Source organism: Oncorhynchus nerka, linkage group LG5 (assembly GCF_034236695.1).
Source record: "Oncorhynchus nerka isolate Pitt River linkage group LG5, Oner_Uvic_2.0, whole genome shotgun sequence".
NCBI lineage: Eukaryota > Metazoa > Chordata > Actinopteri > Salmoniformes > Salmonidae > Oncorhynchus > Oncorhynchus nerka.
The window spans coordinates 59,362,344-59,377,076 of NC_088400.1; the positions used below are offsets into that span (position 1 = coordinate 59,362,344).

At 42.5% G+C, this 14,733-nt stretch overlaps 1 protein-coding gene across 1 annotated transcript; it reads right to left on the reverse strand.

Annotated features, from left to right (window-relative positions):
- Positions 1-1,595: 1,595 nt before the first annotated feature.
- LOC115129738 (SLIT and NTRK-like protein 6) lies at positions 1,596-12,698 on the reverse strand. Its single transcript, XM_029660408.2, has 2 exons — positions 12,231-12,698; positions 1,596-6,143 (listed from the first exon to the last, which is right to left on the reverse strand). The coding sequence occupies exons 1-2, from the start codon at positions 12,320-12,322 to the stop codon at positions 3,611-3,613; spliced, it is 2,625 nt and encodes an 874-aa protein (XP_029516268.1). The 5' UTR covers positions 12,323-12,698; the 3' UTR covers positions 1,596-3,610.
- Between the last annotated feature and the right edge of the window lie 2,035 nt (positions 12,699-14,733).

Genomic DNA, 14,733 nt, shown 5'->3' on the forward strand with positions numbered 1-14,733 from the left:
TCTCTACTCCAATGTTGACATAAAATACACTTTTATTTCAACTCCCCTATCGGCACACTGTATGTTGAGCCGTTTCGACCTCTGACTTCGACATCCGTTGCTGAAATATTGACATCCACGACAGTTTCACGAGCACAAAATACTGAAAATATTTCCCTTCAAAGTGAACATTGTTTTGCACTTTGGTAAACTTCACAGAGAACGACCGACCGGAGCACATTTCCCTTAATTCTCAAAGGAGAAAATCCCAAGCCTTTACCGCTCTGTCCGTAGTCCAACCCCAGTTCACAGAGGGGGCCGTGTGAGCAGTTTCAGTTCTACCAATTATGATGTATAATGGAAGCACCGGAACAGCCTACTAAATCACCAGCTAGGATGGAAATGGAAGTCGTGTGGAGCAGTGCAGAGGGAATTTGCTATACCCCATTGTTGTGCAGTAATTAAGCACTGTGGATAAGCAATCTCAGAAGGGGGTCCAATAATGCAAGGGGGAAATCTTGTGTTTGCAAGGCAGAGAACTGGAAAGACTTGACATGCCATATTGGGCGATGAGGGAGTGACTAGGGAAGCCAGGCTTGAGCACGAATTTGACACTAAAGAGATTTTCGGTGTGTGTATCTGTGTGGATATACAGTGGGGCAAAAAAGTATTTAGTCAGCCACCAATTGTGCAAGTTCTCAAGTTTTCATCATGGGTTCACTTCAACTATGACAGACAAAATGAGAATCACATTGTAGGATTTTTAATGAATTTATTTGCAAATTATGGTGGAAAATAAGTATTTGGTCAATAACAAAAGTTTATCTCAATACTTTGTTATATACCCTTTGTTGGCAATGACAGAGGTCAAACGTTTTCTGTAAGTCTTCACAAGGTTTTCACACACTGTTGCTGGTATTTTGGCCCATTCCTCCATGCAGATCTCCTCTAGAGCAGTGATGTTTTGGGGCTGTTGCTGGGCAACACGGACATTCAACTCCCTCCAAAGATTGTCTATGGGGTTGAGATCTGGAGACTGGCTAGGCCACCCCAGGACCTTGAAATGCTTCTTACGAAGCCACTCCTTCGTTGCCCGGGCGGTGTGTTTGGGAAAATTGTCATGCTGAAAGACCCAGCCACGTTTCATCTTCAATGCCCTTGCTGATGGAAGGAGGTTTTCACTCAAAATCTCATGGCCCCATTCATTCTTTCCTTTACACGGATCAGTCGTCCTGGTCCCTTTGCAGAAAAACAGCCCCAAAGCATGATGTTTCCACCCCCATGCTTCACAGTAGGTATGGTGTTCTTTGGATGCAACTCAGCATTCTTTTTCCTCCAAACACGACGAGTTGAGTTTTTACCAAAAAGTTATATTTTGGTTTCATCTGACCACATGACATTCTCCCAATCTTCTTCTGGATCATCCAAATGCTCTCTAGCAAACTTCAGACGGGCCTGGACATGTACTGGCTTCAGCAGGGGGACACGTCTGGCACTGCAGGATTTGAGTCCCTGGCGGCGTAGTGTGTTACTGATGGTAGGCTTTGTTACTTTGGTCCCAGCTCTCTGCAGGTCATTCACTAGGTCCCCCCGCGTGGTTCTGGGATTTTTGCTCACCGTTCTTGTGATAATTTTGACCCCACGGGGTGAGATCTTGCGTGGAGCCCCAGATCGAGGGAGATTATCAGTGGTCGTGTATGTCTTCTATTTCCTAATAATTGCTCCCACAGTTGATTTCTTCAAACCAAGCTGCAGATTCAGTCTTCCCAGCCTGGTGCAGGTCTACAATTTTGTTTCTGGTGTCCTTTGATAGCTCTTTGGTCTTGGCCATAGTGGAGTTTGGAGTGGGACTGTTTGAGGTTGTGGACTTTATACTGACACTTTTATACTGATAACAAGTTCAAACAGGTGCCATTAATACAGGTAACGAGTGGAGGACAGAGGAGCCTCTTAAAGACGAAGTTACAGGTCTGTGAGAGACAGAAATCTTGCTTGTTTGTAGGTGACCAAATACTTATTTTCCACCATAATTTGCAAATAAATTCCTAAAAATCCTACAATGTGATTTTCTGTATTTTTCCCCCTCATTTTGTCTGTCATAGTTGAAGTGTACCTATGATGAAAATGACAGGCCTCTCTCATCTTTTTAAGTGGGGGTACTTGCACAATTGGTGGCTGACTAAAGACTTTTTTTCCTGCACATAAGCAATTCATTTGAAATTCTACATTGTGTAAAATGACCGGGATGTACCTACTTATGAGATTTATTTATTCAAACAAGCACACAGATGGTATATAATGCTGTGCTGTACTGTAAGTCCATGGGAGGAATACAAAACATCCAGCAGCATTGAGGACATGCATAAGAGTGTGAATAACAATGTAATGTCATTACTATCTTAAGTGCCCTCTGTGCAGGATAGCATCATGATTTCACCCACGCCCCTGTTGAGCATGCAATGTGCTATAATATTAGATGTTTGGTCACTTTTATGCTCAACTGATAATGACAGGAAGTCGTTTGTTTTTGCAACAGGCTCTGGAATATACCTGCACGTAATCTGTTTGGAGGACTGAAGAGCGTGTCTGTCTATTGTATTGCATCTTGATTGTTCAAAGTTTGCAGTATTGCAATTCTTTATTTACATTTAATACATTTTCACCTGCACAACACCGAAGGCACAAAATAACATAGAATGTGTGACATATAATACAACATTTACAGAATAAATAATTCCATCTACATTGGTAAAAAATAAAGTTGACGTGAAACATTTTCAGAGTTGAACGGGGTTGCTTACTCAATCAGAATAATAAAGTGAACGCATATATCCTGAACATTTATCATGCTGAGAGAAACTGGTCGGTTTTGATTTGTAAAAATTACCCTCAAACAAAAAGGTTCTTATTACACATCAGTAGTTGTGTCCCCTTCAGTAGCAAGGAAGGAACGACGATGAACAGAAACGGTTGTTGGAACAGTAAGTTGATTGTCCTGCACCATCTTTTAAATGGCATTTGATTAGTGCAATGCATTTTTTTCTTTACAGACACAAGATATGGTTTCTATATGTACTGGGACTTTTAAGTGCTATGTTTTGAGAAAATTGATTTGTTTAAACACATTCCCACTGGTTGGAATAAAAAATGTGGTATTGAAATAATGCAAGGGCTAAATCTAATGAACGACAGGACTAATGAGCACTCCATCATTGCGACCCAGAATACATGTTGGCATTTTGTTAAGTCTACGGCACATTGAGCATGCTGATTATGGCATATGATTGAAACAGCCTGACAGAGATGATGCAAAACATTGAGGCCTGCCAAAGATCTAAGCTGAACTGGTAACAAAATCTTATCCCCGCAGTACCTATTTGCCTTCCCGATAATTACATTTGGGCAAGATATCTGTTATATCAGCAACTTAAAGTGTGGTCTATCTATAGGAAAACAAAATAAACAAAAAAACTAGATAATTATACAGTACATTCTGTGCTACAAATGACTTGTGTGTCCAAGACCGCTGTGGGATATGTACTGTAGGTCTTAGACTGTGAAAATATAAGATGGCAGTTTTGGACAAGGCACTTCTCGAGTTGAATATAAAACCATTAATTGTATTATTATATCAGTTAAATGCAGTTTGATGCTCCAGAACCTCCAAATAATCTGGCTCGGTGTGTAGGTTAGCTTTGAGTTCAAAGTACTCGTTTTTAGTTTGTTCCACCATGACCTTCCGCGGTCTCGACAACATAATAGTCTCCATTAATTTCAGTTCCTCGTGGTGTCCTGATCCTGGGACCGGCACTTCTACCGTTGGTTGCAGCTGGGACATGTTTTTCCTGAGGTATTCAGTAATTCCGAGCTGCTGCAGCTCCCTAACCCTCTCCCTCTCTAGTATGTTTTTATAGAGGGAGCTCGCATCGCCGAGTGTTACGAACTCAGTTGGGCAGTCTGACGTCACAGCTCTGAACTTCAAATTAGAGCCTGTGAGAGGGGAGGTATTCTCTGTCTCCATGATGCTACGACAGATGTGCTTTGGTTCGTCCAGTTCATTGAGGTCGGTCTCATATTCTTTATGCTGAGTGCAGTAGGTGGGGTTGCGGCAGATCTGGACGATGGGGCTGTGTGAGCGCTCATCGTATATGGTGCTTCCGGTCCTCTGCGCCAGTGTGTGGTGGGTGGTTTTCTGGCCGTACATGCTGTATTGCAGGTGGATGGGGCTGCTGCTCTCCCGCGGCTGCTCCTCCGCCTGTTTCTTCTTCACCCTCCTTCGCCGTCTGTGCACGAGGAAAACCACGATCCCCGCCGAACAGAAGATGACCACGAGGAAGATGACGAGCAAGCTAAGGATCAGAACGGAGAGTGGAACTGAGTCTGTGATGGAGCTGATGAAACCGCTCCTAGTGCCGTCAGTCGCCACTGTGGTTGTCACGCTCTCGTCCTCGCCCGTGGGCAAGGAGTAGGTCACTAGGCCGGGGCACAGCAACTCATTTCTGAGGGCTCTCAGCTCAGCCATCGCCACTTTTCTCGGTGTGTGACACAAAATTGAACCTATGACCGTGTCCTTCCTCAGCTTCTCAACCCACTGTTTGAGACTGACTAAGTCACAGCTGCAGTCCCAGGGGTTGTCCTCTAAATAAATCTGCTCTAAAGAGTCAAGCTGGTCCAGCACGTTGCTAACAGGCAGGTGCATGAGCAGATTTTTTCTCAGGTTCAGTTTGGTGAGGGGCACATTGCGAAATATCTGCAATGGGAGACTAGTCAGCAGATTGTTATTCAAAGACAAGAGTTTGAGATTAGACAAAGGATTAAAAGCTCCTGGGACAATTTCTTTGATAATGTTATATTCCAAATATAGGTATTCAAGGTTGTGGAGTCCAATGAACATGGTCGCGGAAAGGGTTTCAATTCTGTTGCCGTTGAGATAAAGTTTTTTCAAATTGCTTAAGCTGAGAAAAGTTTCATTGTCAATGTAATCGATTCGATTGTTGGCTAAATTCAATATCTCCAAACCGTCATATGTGACAAAGTCATATTTCAACAGTCTCTGAATCATATTTCCTGTAAGCACCAGCTTGGTGGGGGTTTGCTCAAGTATTCCAATATCTGAAATCCGTTGAATTCCTCTGTCCTGACAATGCATTAAAAACCCAGCCACCGGGTGATTGTGACAAGAACAGTGCTCCACACAAGGACTCGCTGGAACATAAGCAGGTGTCGGAACCTTTGCGTCATCCTTGGCGGCCTCCAACTTCGGAATCTCTGCCACTTTGGAAGACGGAGTGACCACCATGTCCAGTGACTTGGAAGGCTCCTCTAAGTTGATATCGGCGTGAGAAGGGCAGAGAACATCCCGTTTGATTTTGGCCAGGATGGTGCCCCTGAGGTGATGAGGGCTGCTGCAGACCACCTCCCCAATGGCCGACTGGGCCCGCATGTTCTCCATCCAGATCTTCAGGTGAAGGATCTCACAATCGCACATCCAGTCGTTGTCCTCCAGAAGAAGCTCCATGATCCGCCCAATGTGCTCCAGGAAGCCAACGTAAGGCAGGGTCTGTAACTGGTTCCCCCGCAGGTCCAAGTGGGTGAGCGGAACAAACCGGAAAATATTGCTGGGAAGAAACTCGATGGCGTTGTCGTTGAGGATCAGAACTTTGAGGCGGATGAGTTTGCTGAATGCCCCCGGCTCGACCACGCGGATGAAGTTTGTGTCCGCCTGGAGAAACTCCAAATTTACCAAGCCGTGAAAAGTGTCTTCCTTCAACATGACCAGGAAATTACTGTTGATGTGGAGCTTCTTCAAGGAGCCCAGTGCACTAAAGACGCCAGGTTCAAGCTCTTGTATGCTATTAGCCCCGAGATGAAGTGAAACGGCATTCTTTAAATCTTCCAAGTCTTCTGCCTGCAACTCCACCAAGTCATTTTTGTACAGATTGAGGTGGAAAGGTAGAGCTGATGGCACTTTGATTTGGGAGATCTTGCTGATATTTCTCTCCTCACAGTTAAGATACAGGATGCCATCTTTTTCTTCACAAGAACACAATGAGTCACAGGATTCAGCCAGAAATGCCTTGGAGGGCTGGATGTCTTGGAAACACGCAGCAGTGAAAAATGAGCAAAGGAAAATGATGCAGGGTAGCATTTTCTGTCCGTTGTATCTGCAACACAGAAAGAGGGAGGGAGGGAGGGAGGGAGGGAGGGAGGGGGAGGGAGGGAGGGAGGGGAGATGTTACCAAAATGTAATGGAATTGGAAAACAACAAAATCATAGGTTAAATCAATAATCACAAGTATTTGTTTATATATTTTTTCTATAAGTATCTTTACTTTGATTAGATTATCAGTCCCTTCAGACACCAATTATAGAAATACATTCACCCATTCCTTCTGAACTGTGCATCCACTTTTAATCCTGGATTATAAGGTCAATGCAATTCTCACAGTATAGAAATGAACTTGAAACTGAATACACAATGAACTTCAAAATGAATCATGCATTGAATGCAATAAAATACAATTGCCTTTATTAATGTATCAAATGTATGAAGGGAGCATACAGTTAACTTGGAAGCAATGTGAGGAATTCATATTCTTTAAACATGCATGGCCTAGAGAAGATTGGAATGTTGTTTACATGGCCACAATACCTCATATACAAGGTACTGTAGAAAACTTCATCTGTTTAAATAATACACTTGGGCATGGCCTAGAATGGATTTGACCCATGTTTTTAACTAAAGAACAGGAAGCGTCAATAAAATACTTTTTTCACCCTCAAATGAGCAAACATGTATTTTCTCACCCATGCAATTTTCTTCTTACAAATCTCTCACACAGCAATGTGTGATCATCACACGAAGCGGTGCTCTTTCATTGATTCTCCCTAGATACCGAACTAGCTTGATACTGTAGGTCGGGTGTATTGTGCGGTATGACAGGCCTCACTGTTGGATGACAGCTCTGCACTGCATTGGTGGAAGAAAATAAGTACACTGATCGAAGACTGAATGCTTTATCACTAAATGCTTTATGTGGGTGGGTGGGGGGGTAGAGTTCAAAATAAAAACACAATAAAAAATGTAAATATATACTATTGAAAGGTGACTGGGTGTATTATACAATGGATGACAACAGGGTGATGATAGTGGAAAAAACAGCCCCGCATCTATTTTCAGAATCAAATGTGTGTAGCTTGTGGCGAAGCGACTACACAGAGCCATTGGAGGCCAGTGAAGCCTTATAATGCCTTCTCATGCACGTAAGCAAAGGCCAACTCATCACCAAGCAGTTACTGTGCTAGTAAGCGGTCATAAAACAATTACTGGGAAAACGGTGCATTCTGAACGAAAGAAAAAGAGCGAGAAACCTCAGAAATAAAACGTCCCCTGCGGCCCTTGTAATATACACAATGAACCTGGTCCATATATCGCCAGACAAATAGATCATTCACACTGTTTGCTCGATGTGCTTCATATTGCTCTCAAGTGCAATCTGTTTGGCAGAGTGCTCGCGCCAAAATGGAGGATCCTGCTTGATGGCTCCATCGCACCCTTATCCTGCATCACTGATGGTGTATTAACATAACCGCGGCAGGTAAGCTTAGTGGTTAAGGACGTTGGGCTAGTAACCTTACTGGTTCGAATCCCTGCAGCTGACTAGGTGAAACATCTGCCGACGTGTCCTTGAACAAGGCACGTCGCTGTAGATAAGAGTGTCTGCTAAATGACTCAAATGTAAATGTCACAGTGGTGCGGAATGTTCACAATGTAGTATATCAACCCTGTTAGTAAGTCATAGCTTTCAGATAATGCCGTTTGAGATCATTTTTTGTCCATTTCAATTGATTTGCGGTGACCGATGCTCCTAATACTTCTCCTCTGCCTGAGCAGAGAAGGTTACATTGCTCTGATATAGCCTTGTTGACTCATCCTCCATAAAAGGGGAATGACATATATGCTAAAGTGTCAATCATTATCTCACATAGCTCCTCTTTTCTGCCTCTAAGCATTGCAGACGCAGGATACAAACGCTACTGCTACTTCTACTGTTACTGTTACTTCACTAACAAGACTACTATTGTATTCACTAAGTGTACAAAACATGCTCTTTCCATGAACGACTGTCCAGGTGAATCCAGGTTAAAGCTATGATCCCTTATTGATGTCACCTGTTAAATCCACTCCAATCAGTGTAGATGAAGGGGAGGAGACGGGTTAAAGAACGATTTTTAAGCCTTGAGACAATTGAGACATGGATTGTGGAGTGCCTTTGAACCGAGTATGGTAGTATGTGCCAGGCGCACCGGTTTGAGTGTCAAGAACTGCAGCGCTGCTTGGTATTTCACGCTCAACAGTTTCCCGTGTGTATCAAGAATGGTCCACCTCCCAAAGGGTATCCAGCCAACATGACACAACTGTGGGAAGCATTGGAGTCAACATGGGCCAGCATCCCTGTGGAACGCTTTCAATACCTTGGAGAGTCCATGCCCCAATGAATTGAGGCTGTTCTGAGGGCAAAAGGGTGTGCAATTCAATATTAGGAAGGTGTCCCTACTGTTTTGTCCACTCACTGTATAATTATGGGTGGATATGAAAGGCTTCAGTATTTTACATAGTTTTAAATAATGGAATGGCCAAGATGTGTCTTCATCAATGTCAACAGAGGCTTTGACTTTCACAGAAATATACCCAATATATTCCACATTTTGGCATTTCTTCCAGAGCAGGTGGTCTTCTACAGCAATGTCATCCATTATACAACCAAACACTGATGCCCCACCACAGCATTGATAACGGAGGACACACAGCGGATGAGCGATAGCAGGCGTCCATGATGTTACATCACGTCAGCAGCGAACCCAGCTCCACTCAGGCGGTCAATCTTACAGCACACACACACACACACACACACACACAGACACACGATCCCCCGACGAGATAGCTATAATTGGTGCCTGATCGACTAAACACCACCGTGCACACGGCTTGCCACAATAAACAATGCAGCACATATCTTCACATTGCGTTCAGCTGGTGGGCCCCTCCTCGTTGATAGCGAGCATATGTGAGATAAGCTAATAATAGCAGCGCGACAGGGGGGCACCCAGCTCCCCTGGTAAAGACGATTTAGCAGGCGTGCATTTCAAATGGTCTGTTTAACTTAATTTGGTGCAATTGTTTTTCACAAGGATTATCAGTCAGATGTACCAAGTGACTTGAAATATGTTTTGCAAGAAAGATATCTGCAGATGTGCGAATCACCGTCACAATAAAGGCACTTGGCTCTGCAGTAATGTAAAACACTGCAGAATCTGGTCTAAAGGAAGAGCCCTCCCGTACTCCCTAGTTAGACCAGAAATGTATTATTATTCTGTTTTAAAGGAGACTTTGGAGGAGGCCATTTGAGGAATATCACAAACACTGACAGAAGCTGTCATTGGGTTATAGAAGGCTCGTCACTTGTTTAAGAGTTGTCTTTACTCAATTCATTAAAGGTAAAAGGAAGAAGATCTTCCATAATATCACTGAGCTGCATGACCAAAACCACAGACATGCCCGAACCTGGGAGATCTTGTAAAACTAGTCAACTTTAAATGACTCATGATAAATAACTTTGGCAAGTGACTATTTTTCCTCACCACACAGAGTGGTGACAGTAAAAGTCTCATAAAACCACATCTTGTTTTCTACAGAAGCATCATCCAAAATGACGTGATGTTGAAATATCCTAACGTAGCCTAGTTGTTGGTCTCCTTTTAATCTGTGTAGATCCATTACACAAGCCAAGATTAGAACGCTTTTACACCCAACCCAAAACAAAATGACATTTTCAAGTCACGTACACCAACTTGCCAGTTTCAAATCAACACCATGATTCAAATGGCCCCTCTGGATAGATAAGTGCTGTTAGTATATGTGTATAAGAGCTGTCGTGTATTTCTGCATGGTGTATGGTATTGGCATTTGTGTATTGGCATAGACACTGAGTGGACAACGCATTAAGGACACCTGCTCTTTCCATAACATAGCTTTCACCTGGATTCACCTGGTCCGTCGGTGATCTCTTATTGATGTCACTTGTTAAATCCACTTCAAAATCAGTGGAGATTAAGGGGAGGAGACAGGTTTAAGGACTTTTAATACTTGGATTGCGTATGTGTGCCATTCAGAGGGCGAATGGGCAAGACAAAATATTTAAGTGCCTTTGAACAGGTATGGTAGTAGGTGCCAAGCGTTGGCGTCAACACGGGCCAGCATCCCCGTGGAATGCTTTCGACACCTTGTAGAGTCCATGCCCCGACGAATGTAGGTGGTTTTAAGGGCAAAAGGGGGTGCAACTTTATATTAGGAGGGTGTTCCTAATGTTTGGTGTACTCCGTGTATGTTCACCATAAGACAACATGACCTCAAATTGCATATTTAGTTCTATTATGGAGACATAGTGTAGAAAGATAAGGCCCACAGTGTCTCTACACAGAAGTAGCTTAGCCAGCAGATTGGAGGCTAGACTAGAGGTTGTTACTGCAGCACACCGGATGCTACGCTCATGGCTGAAGGACTCTAAGGGAGACAAGGCAGAGAGCAACTCAACTTGAGAGCCATGAGAGCAAATTAGGAGCTTCTGCACACCGTATTGTGTGCACAAATATGAACCCGGTAGAGGACCTCTGCACAATATTCCCAGGCCAATTAATGGAAGGACAGTTCGCTATTCCAGTGTATTGGAAGTGGTGTGCTTGTCCTACAGGGAAACCACTACTCCCACATACATCTATAGAGACGTCACCATGGTCCTCAGTCCCACAGTCCAAGGATGACAATTACATTCGCCCACTCAAGACAGACGAAAGGTCACTCACTCTCTGTTCATCTATTTCATAAGTTTTGCATGTGTGTGTGTGTGTTTGTTTCCTGTTCTTGGGGGGGGGGGGGGGGGCACAAACTATACTGTCTGGGAACCATCATTTAAGCATTAAAAATACCCCTGTTCTGAAATATGACAACTAAACAATGTTGTGGATGTGCCTTGATTTGCACCTCCATTATTTAATACTCAATGACTTGCCTACTTGCCTAACCAGGAATACAGTTAGTGGGTGTTCAGGGGTGATTAGTCCAAATGGGAATTTACATGATCCTACCAGAGCAGGAATACAATGTAGCACAATAACCATATATTGTAACCACGTTCTTCATGTTTTAAGCTAGATTTAAAGGCACAGTGAGTGCATTTAATGTGATGACCAACTCAACTCAGTCATCCTTTAGCTCAAAGACCGTGCACTTAAATGGAATCCATAGTAATATTCCATTCTGTTCTATTTTTTTTCCCCAATGTACTATCTTCTTCTACACATATGTCTACAATGTAGCTAATTTAAAACCTAGGCCTGCGTATTTTATACATTTACCAAACAATATTTCAGCTGCAGTTACAGTGCACAGCTGAGTAATTGCATTCTGGTTGCATGGAGGTACCTTCCATGTTAGATTGATGTTATAAATTCCTCCCATTTATGTGGTAGCCTAACTTGACTGATTTACACACAAAACATGTTGAAATGAGAACGTCTGCATAAATACATATTGAGTCAAGTAAAATGGTAAGACTAGTTTGTGCTATTATTACCAATGGAAATCGCTAGGAAACATTTTAGGTGAGCATATGCTGAATCATTTGACATGTTCCAAGGACGATTCATTGTAGTAGGCTAAATCAATGCGTTGCTGGAGATGCGCAGTACGTGCGGCTGAATGTAATGCATGGCGGTGCGCCAGGTGCGCGTAAAATACCTGAACATGTCTGTCGACCCAGGTGTAACGTTACTTTAGCAGATTTATTTCGAGCAATTCAACTGCCCTCACAAACTAAAGACGTATTGAATCAGACAATTCAATTTGCAAATGGAGGATAACAATTTTGTAAGTTGTCTTGCCAACTGCAATCTCTAAAAACACAAAGCATTGGCCAGAACACACCGGACGTTATGATACCAATATAATAAAATCGATATGTTTGTTGGTTATATGGAGGAAAGCGAGCTCCCAGCCTCAGCTCCAGCTAGTCCGAACAAGCCTCGACATATCGAACGGACACCTGGATACCACACAAGATAGACGCAGGAAGTTCAAGTGACTGTATGTCCTACCAGTTTAAAGAAAGGTTGTCAACAAACTAATTTGAGAAAGTAACGAATTTATAACAGTTGTGAGACTTCTTGTCCGGATGATATGATAGGCTACTTACCCTTTGTGCAGAGTGAGAAAGACTGTGGCTAATCCAAAGGATGCTTGGGATAGAGAGGTTGATCCATGTGGAGACGTAGGGATGCGAGGCATCAAAAGTCCCCTCAAACTGTTTAATTAAACGTCACAGCATCTTCTTTAGAGAATAGCCTAGGCATACCGGTGTAACTAACGTTTACTTTTGTCTCCTCTTGTTTTTGTAGAAGACTGTCGGCATTTACAAATCCGATATTTCCATGATATTGCAAAGTGTTCCACCCGACACGATCCTAGTCCGAGGCAATTTTGGGATGTGTTAGCCTTTCCACTTTATCTGTAATTAATTAATGTAGATCCTTATTAGTCTCCCTGGTCAGTCCTCTCTGTTAACTTCTTGTGCGCTTAGTTACCAGCCCCTAAAGTGTGAGTGTAACTGCAGAGTCTATTTGGTATACTGACCCTTCGCATAGTTCCTTATAATTTACATGCTTTTGAGCCACGGAAAGCTCCGAAGTATTGTAGTTGTTCTGGGCTCCTCCCCCCGAGCCTCACGGACTTGTATGGCATTGAGTGGCAATGTGGAGCGCGTTTGGCAGATCAGTATCTGGTTCTGAAAGTCAGGTTGCCCACAGTAGCCGTACAAGTGTTGATATAATATAATTATTTCGAATGTATATATAGATTCATTAGAGATTCATCTGGATTTGTAATGTAATTTATTGATATGTTTCATTTATGTTTTTTTTTGTTTGACTATTACTGTTTTGGGGAAATAAGACATCTTTCCTGAGAACCTTGATCAGAGTGAATATCACTTTTGGTCATGCAACTGTCAGAAATGGCAGATTCTGAAGTATTTCAATGGTGTGTGTGTGTGTGTGTGTGTTTGTGTGTGTGTGTGCGTGTGTGTGTGTGTAGGCGTGTGCTTTATGGGTATGTGTGGTGAGCATGAATCCTAATATTTCAAGTGAACTACAAGGAAGGTTTACTGCTTAGGGATTACCTTGTAAAGGTGTTTGCATATGTTTCCTGGTCTCATAAACTCTTTGTTTTACAGTAAAATAAACCCCACCTTGGCTGGCCTTTTACAGTTCCTATCAGGGAAGCTAGCGCTAGGCTAGGTGTTCAACACATCATATTTTATTCATGCTCAAAATAAAAGGAGACAATGAATATGTTTTCACCCTCTAGATATTAACAGTTGACATGTTTGACAGTTGTCGTGAATAATGAATAATGCAATGTAAACATGTTTAGGACACGCCCCATTGACAATGTCTTCTCATCCTGAAAGCACATAGAATGTACATAACCAATAATATATATGTATCTGTCAACACTACCTGTTAGTGCATTCTTTCCATTACAATTCTACCTGTCACTCACTGAGGCCTCATGCAATGGAAGTTATGGGTGAAGGTCTGAAGCTAAGGCAGCTAAGGAATCATCCTTATAACGACTGTCCGTACACAGTCTATGATACAATGGCCTATACAAACAGATTGAACCCTGTGCATACTTCATCCTATGTGAAAGATCAATGGTTGGATTTTCTGGTCAGTAGTGCATGAGCTTGGATGGGATCTGACTCCAATTGAATCTCACAGTTATACCATTACCATATCTCGGTCTGATTGTGCCAGGCACATTTGGAAACTGTTCAAAGAATGACTCTCTGATCTGAAGATGTTCAAAGAATGATTGTCCGATCTGAAGATGCATTGGGCTTCACTTACAATATTATACTCTCATGGGGTAAGATATATTTAGAAAACACCTAGAATAATCCATCTGCAGTTAGATTATTTGGTCCAATATTTGTTCATTTGGTTTACTGCTTCGTAACATCTAATTTGAATCAGAATTTGTCCCCAAGTTAAGTAAATAACAGTTATACGAATCCTCGCTAACTACTCATGAACAGCTTTCGAAAGTCTTGGAAGTATTTGAATGAGACTGGTTCAATATTTGAAGATATAGCTAGAATTCAATAAAAGTTGCATGGTAAGCCACTGGGCTTGTTGTTTGAATCACAGATGTGGACTGTTTACATTTGTGTGCATTATCACACTTTTATGTTTTCTGTGGTTTGAGACATTATCCACTATCGATTGAATTTCAGCCTTTCAGTGAAATATCTGACAAAATATCAATATGCAGGTATCACAGAAAGTTTAGAGCCCAGCTGTCTAGCTCCAGTGTTTTCTTATGGTGATGCAAATATAGCACCTTTGAGCAAACCGAATCTCACTGGAAGTTCTACATTTGTTGAGAGTTTGTTTGTTTTGACCTGAAGGCACGATGTCTCATTGTTTTTGTCGACTCTCCCCACACACTGTCACAGTCTGACTCAACCATGCTACCCCCCACTGATCCTTTTTGTCTTCCTCGTAGGCATATCACTACTGGCCATTTTCCATGAGAACCCCACTTTACCCTGTAGAAATAAAAAAAACTGGGTAACAATACAATACTGGGATTTTAATCTGAGTAGGTAACACAGGTGTCTGTAAACTGGTATAACA

Coding starts and splice junctions, on each gene's coding strand:
- LOC115129738 (XM_029660408.2), bottom strand. CDS start 12,322: ATGCCTCGCATCCCTACGTCTCCACATGGATCAACCTCTCTATCCCAA. Junction 6,144..12,230: donor TTTCTCACTCTGCACAAAGG/GTAAGTAGCCTA, acceptor TCTGTGTTGCAG/ATACAACGGACAGAAAATGC.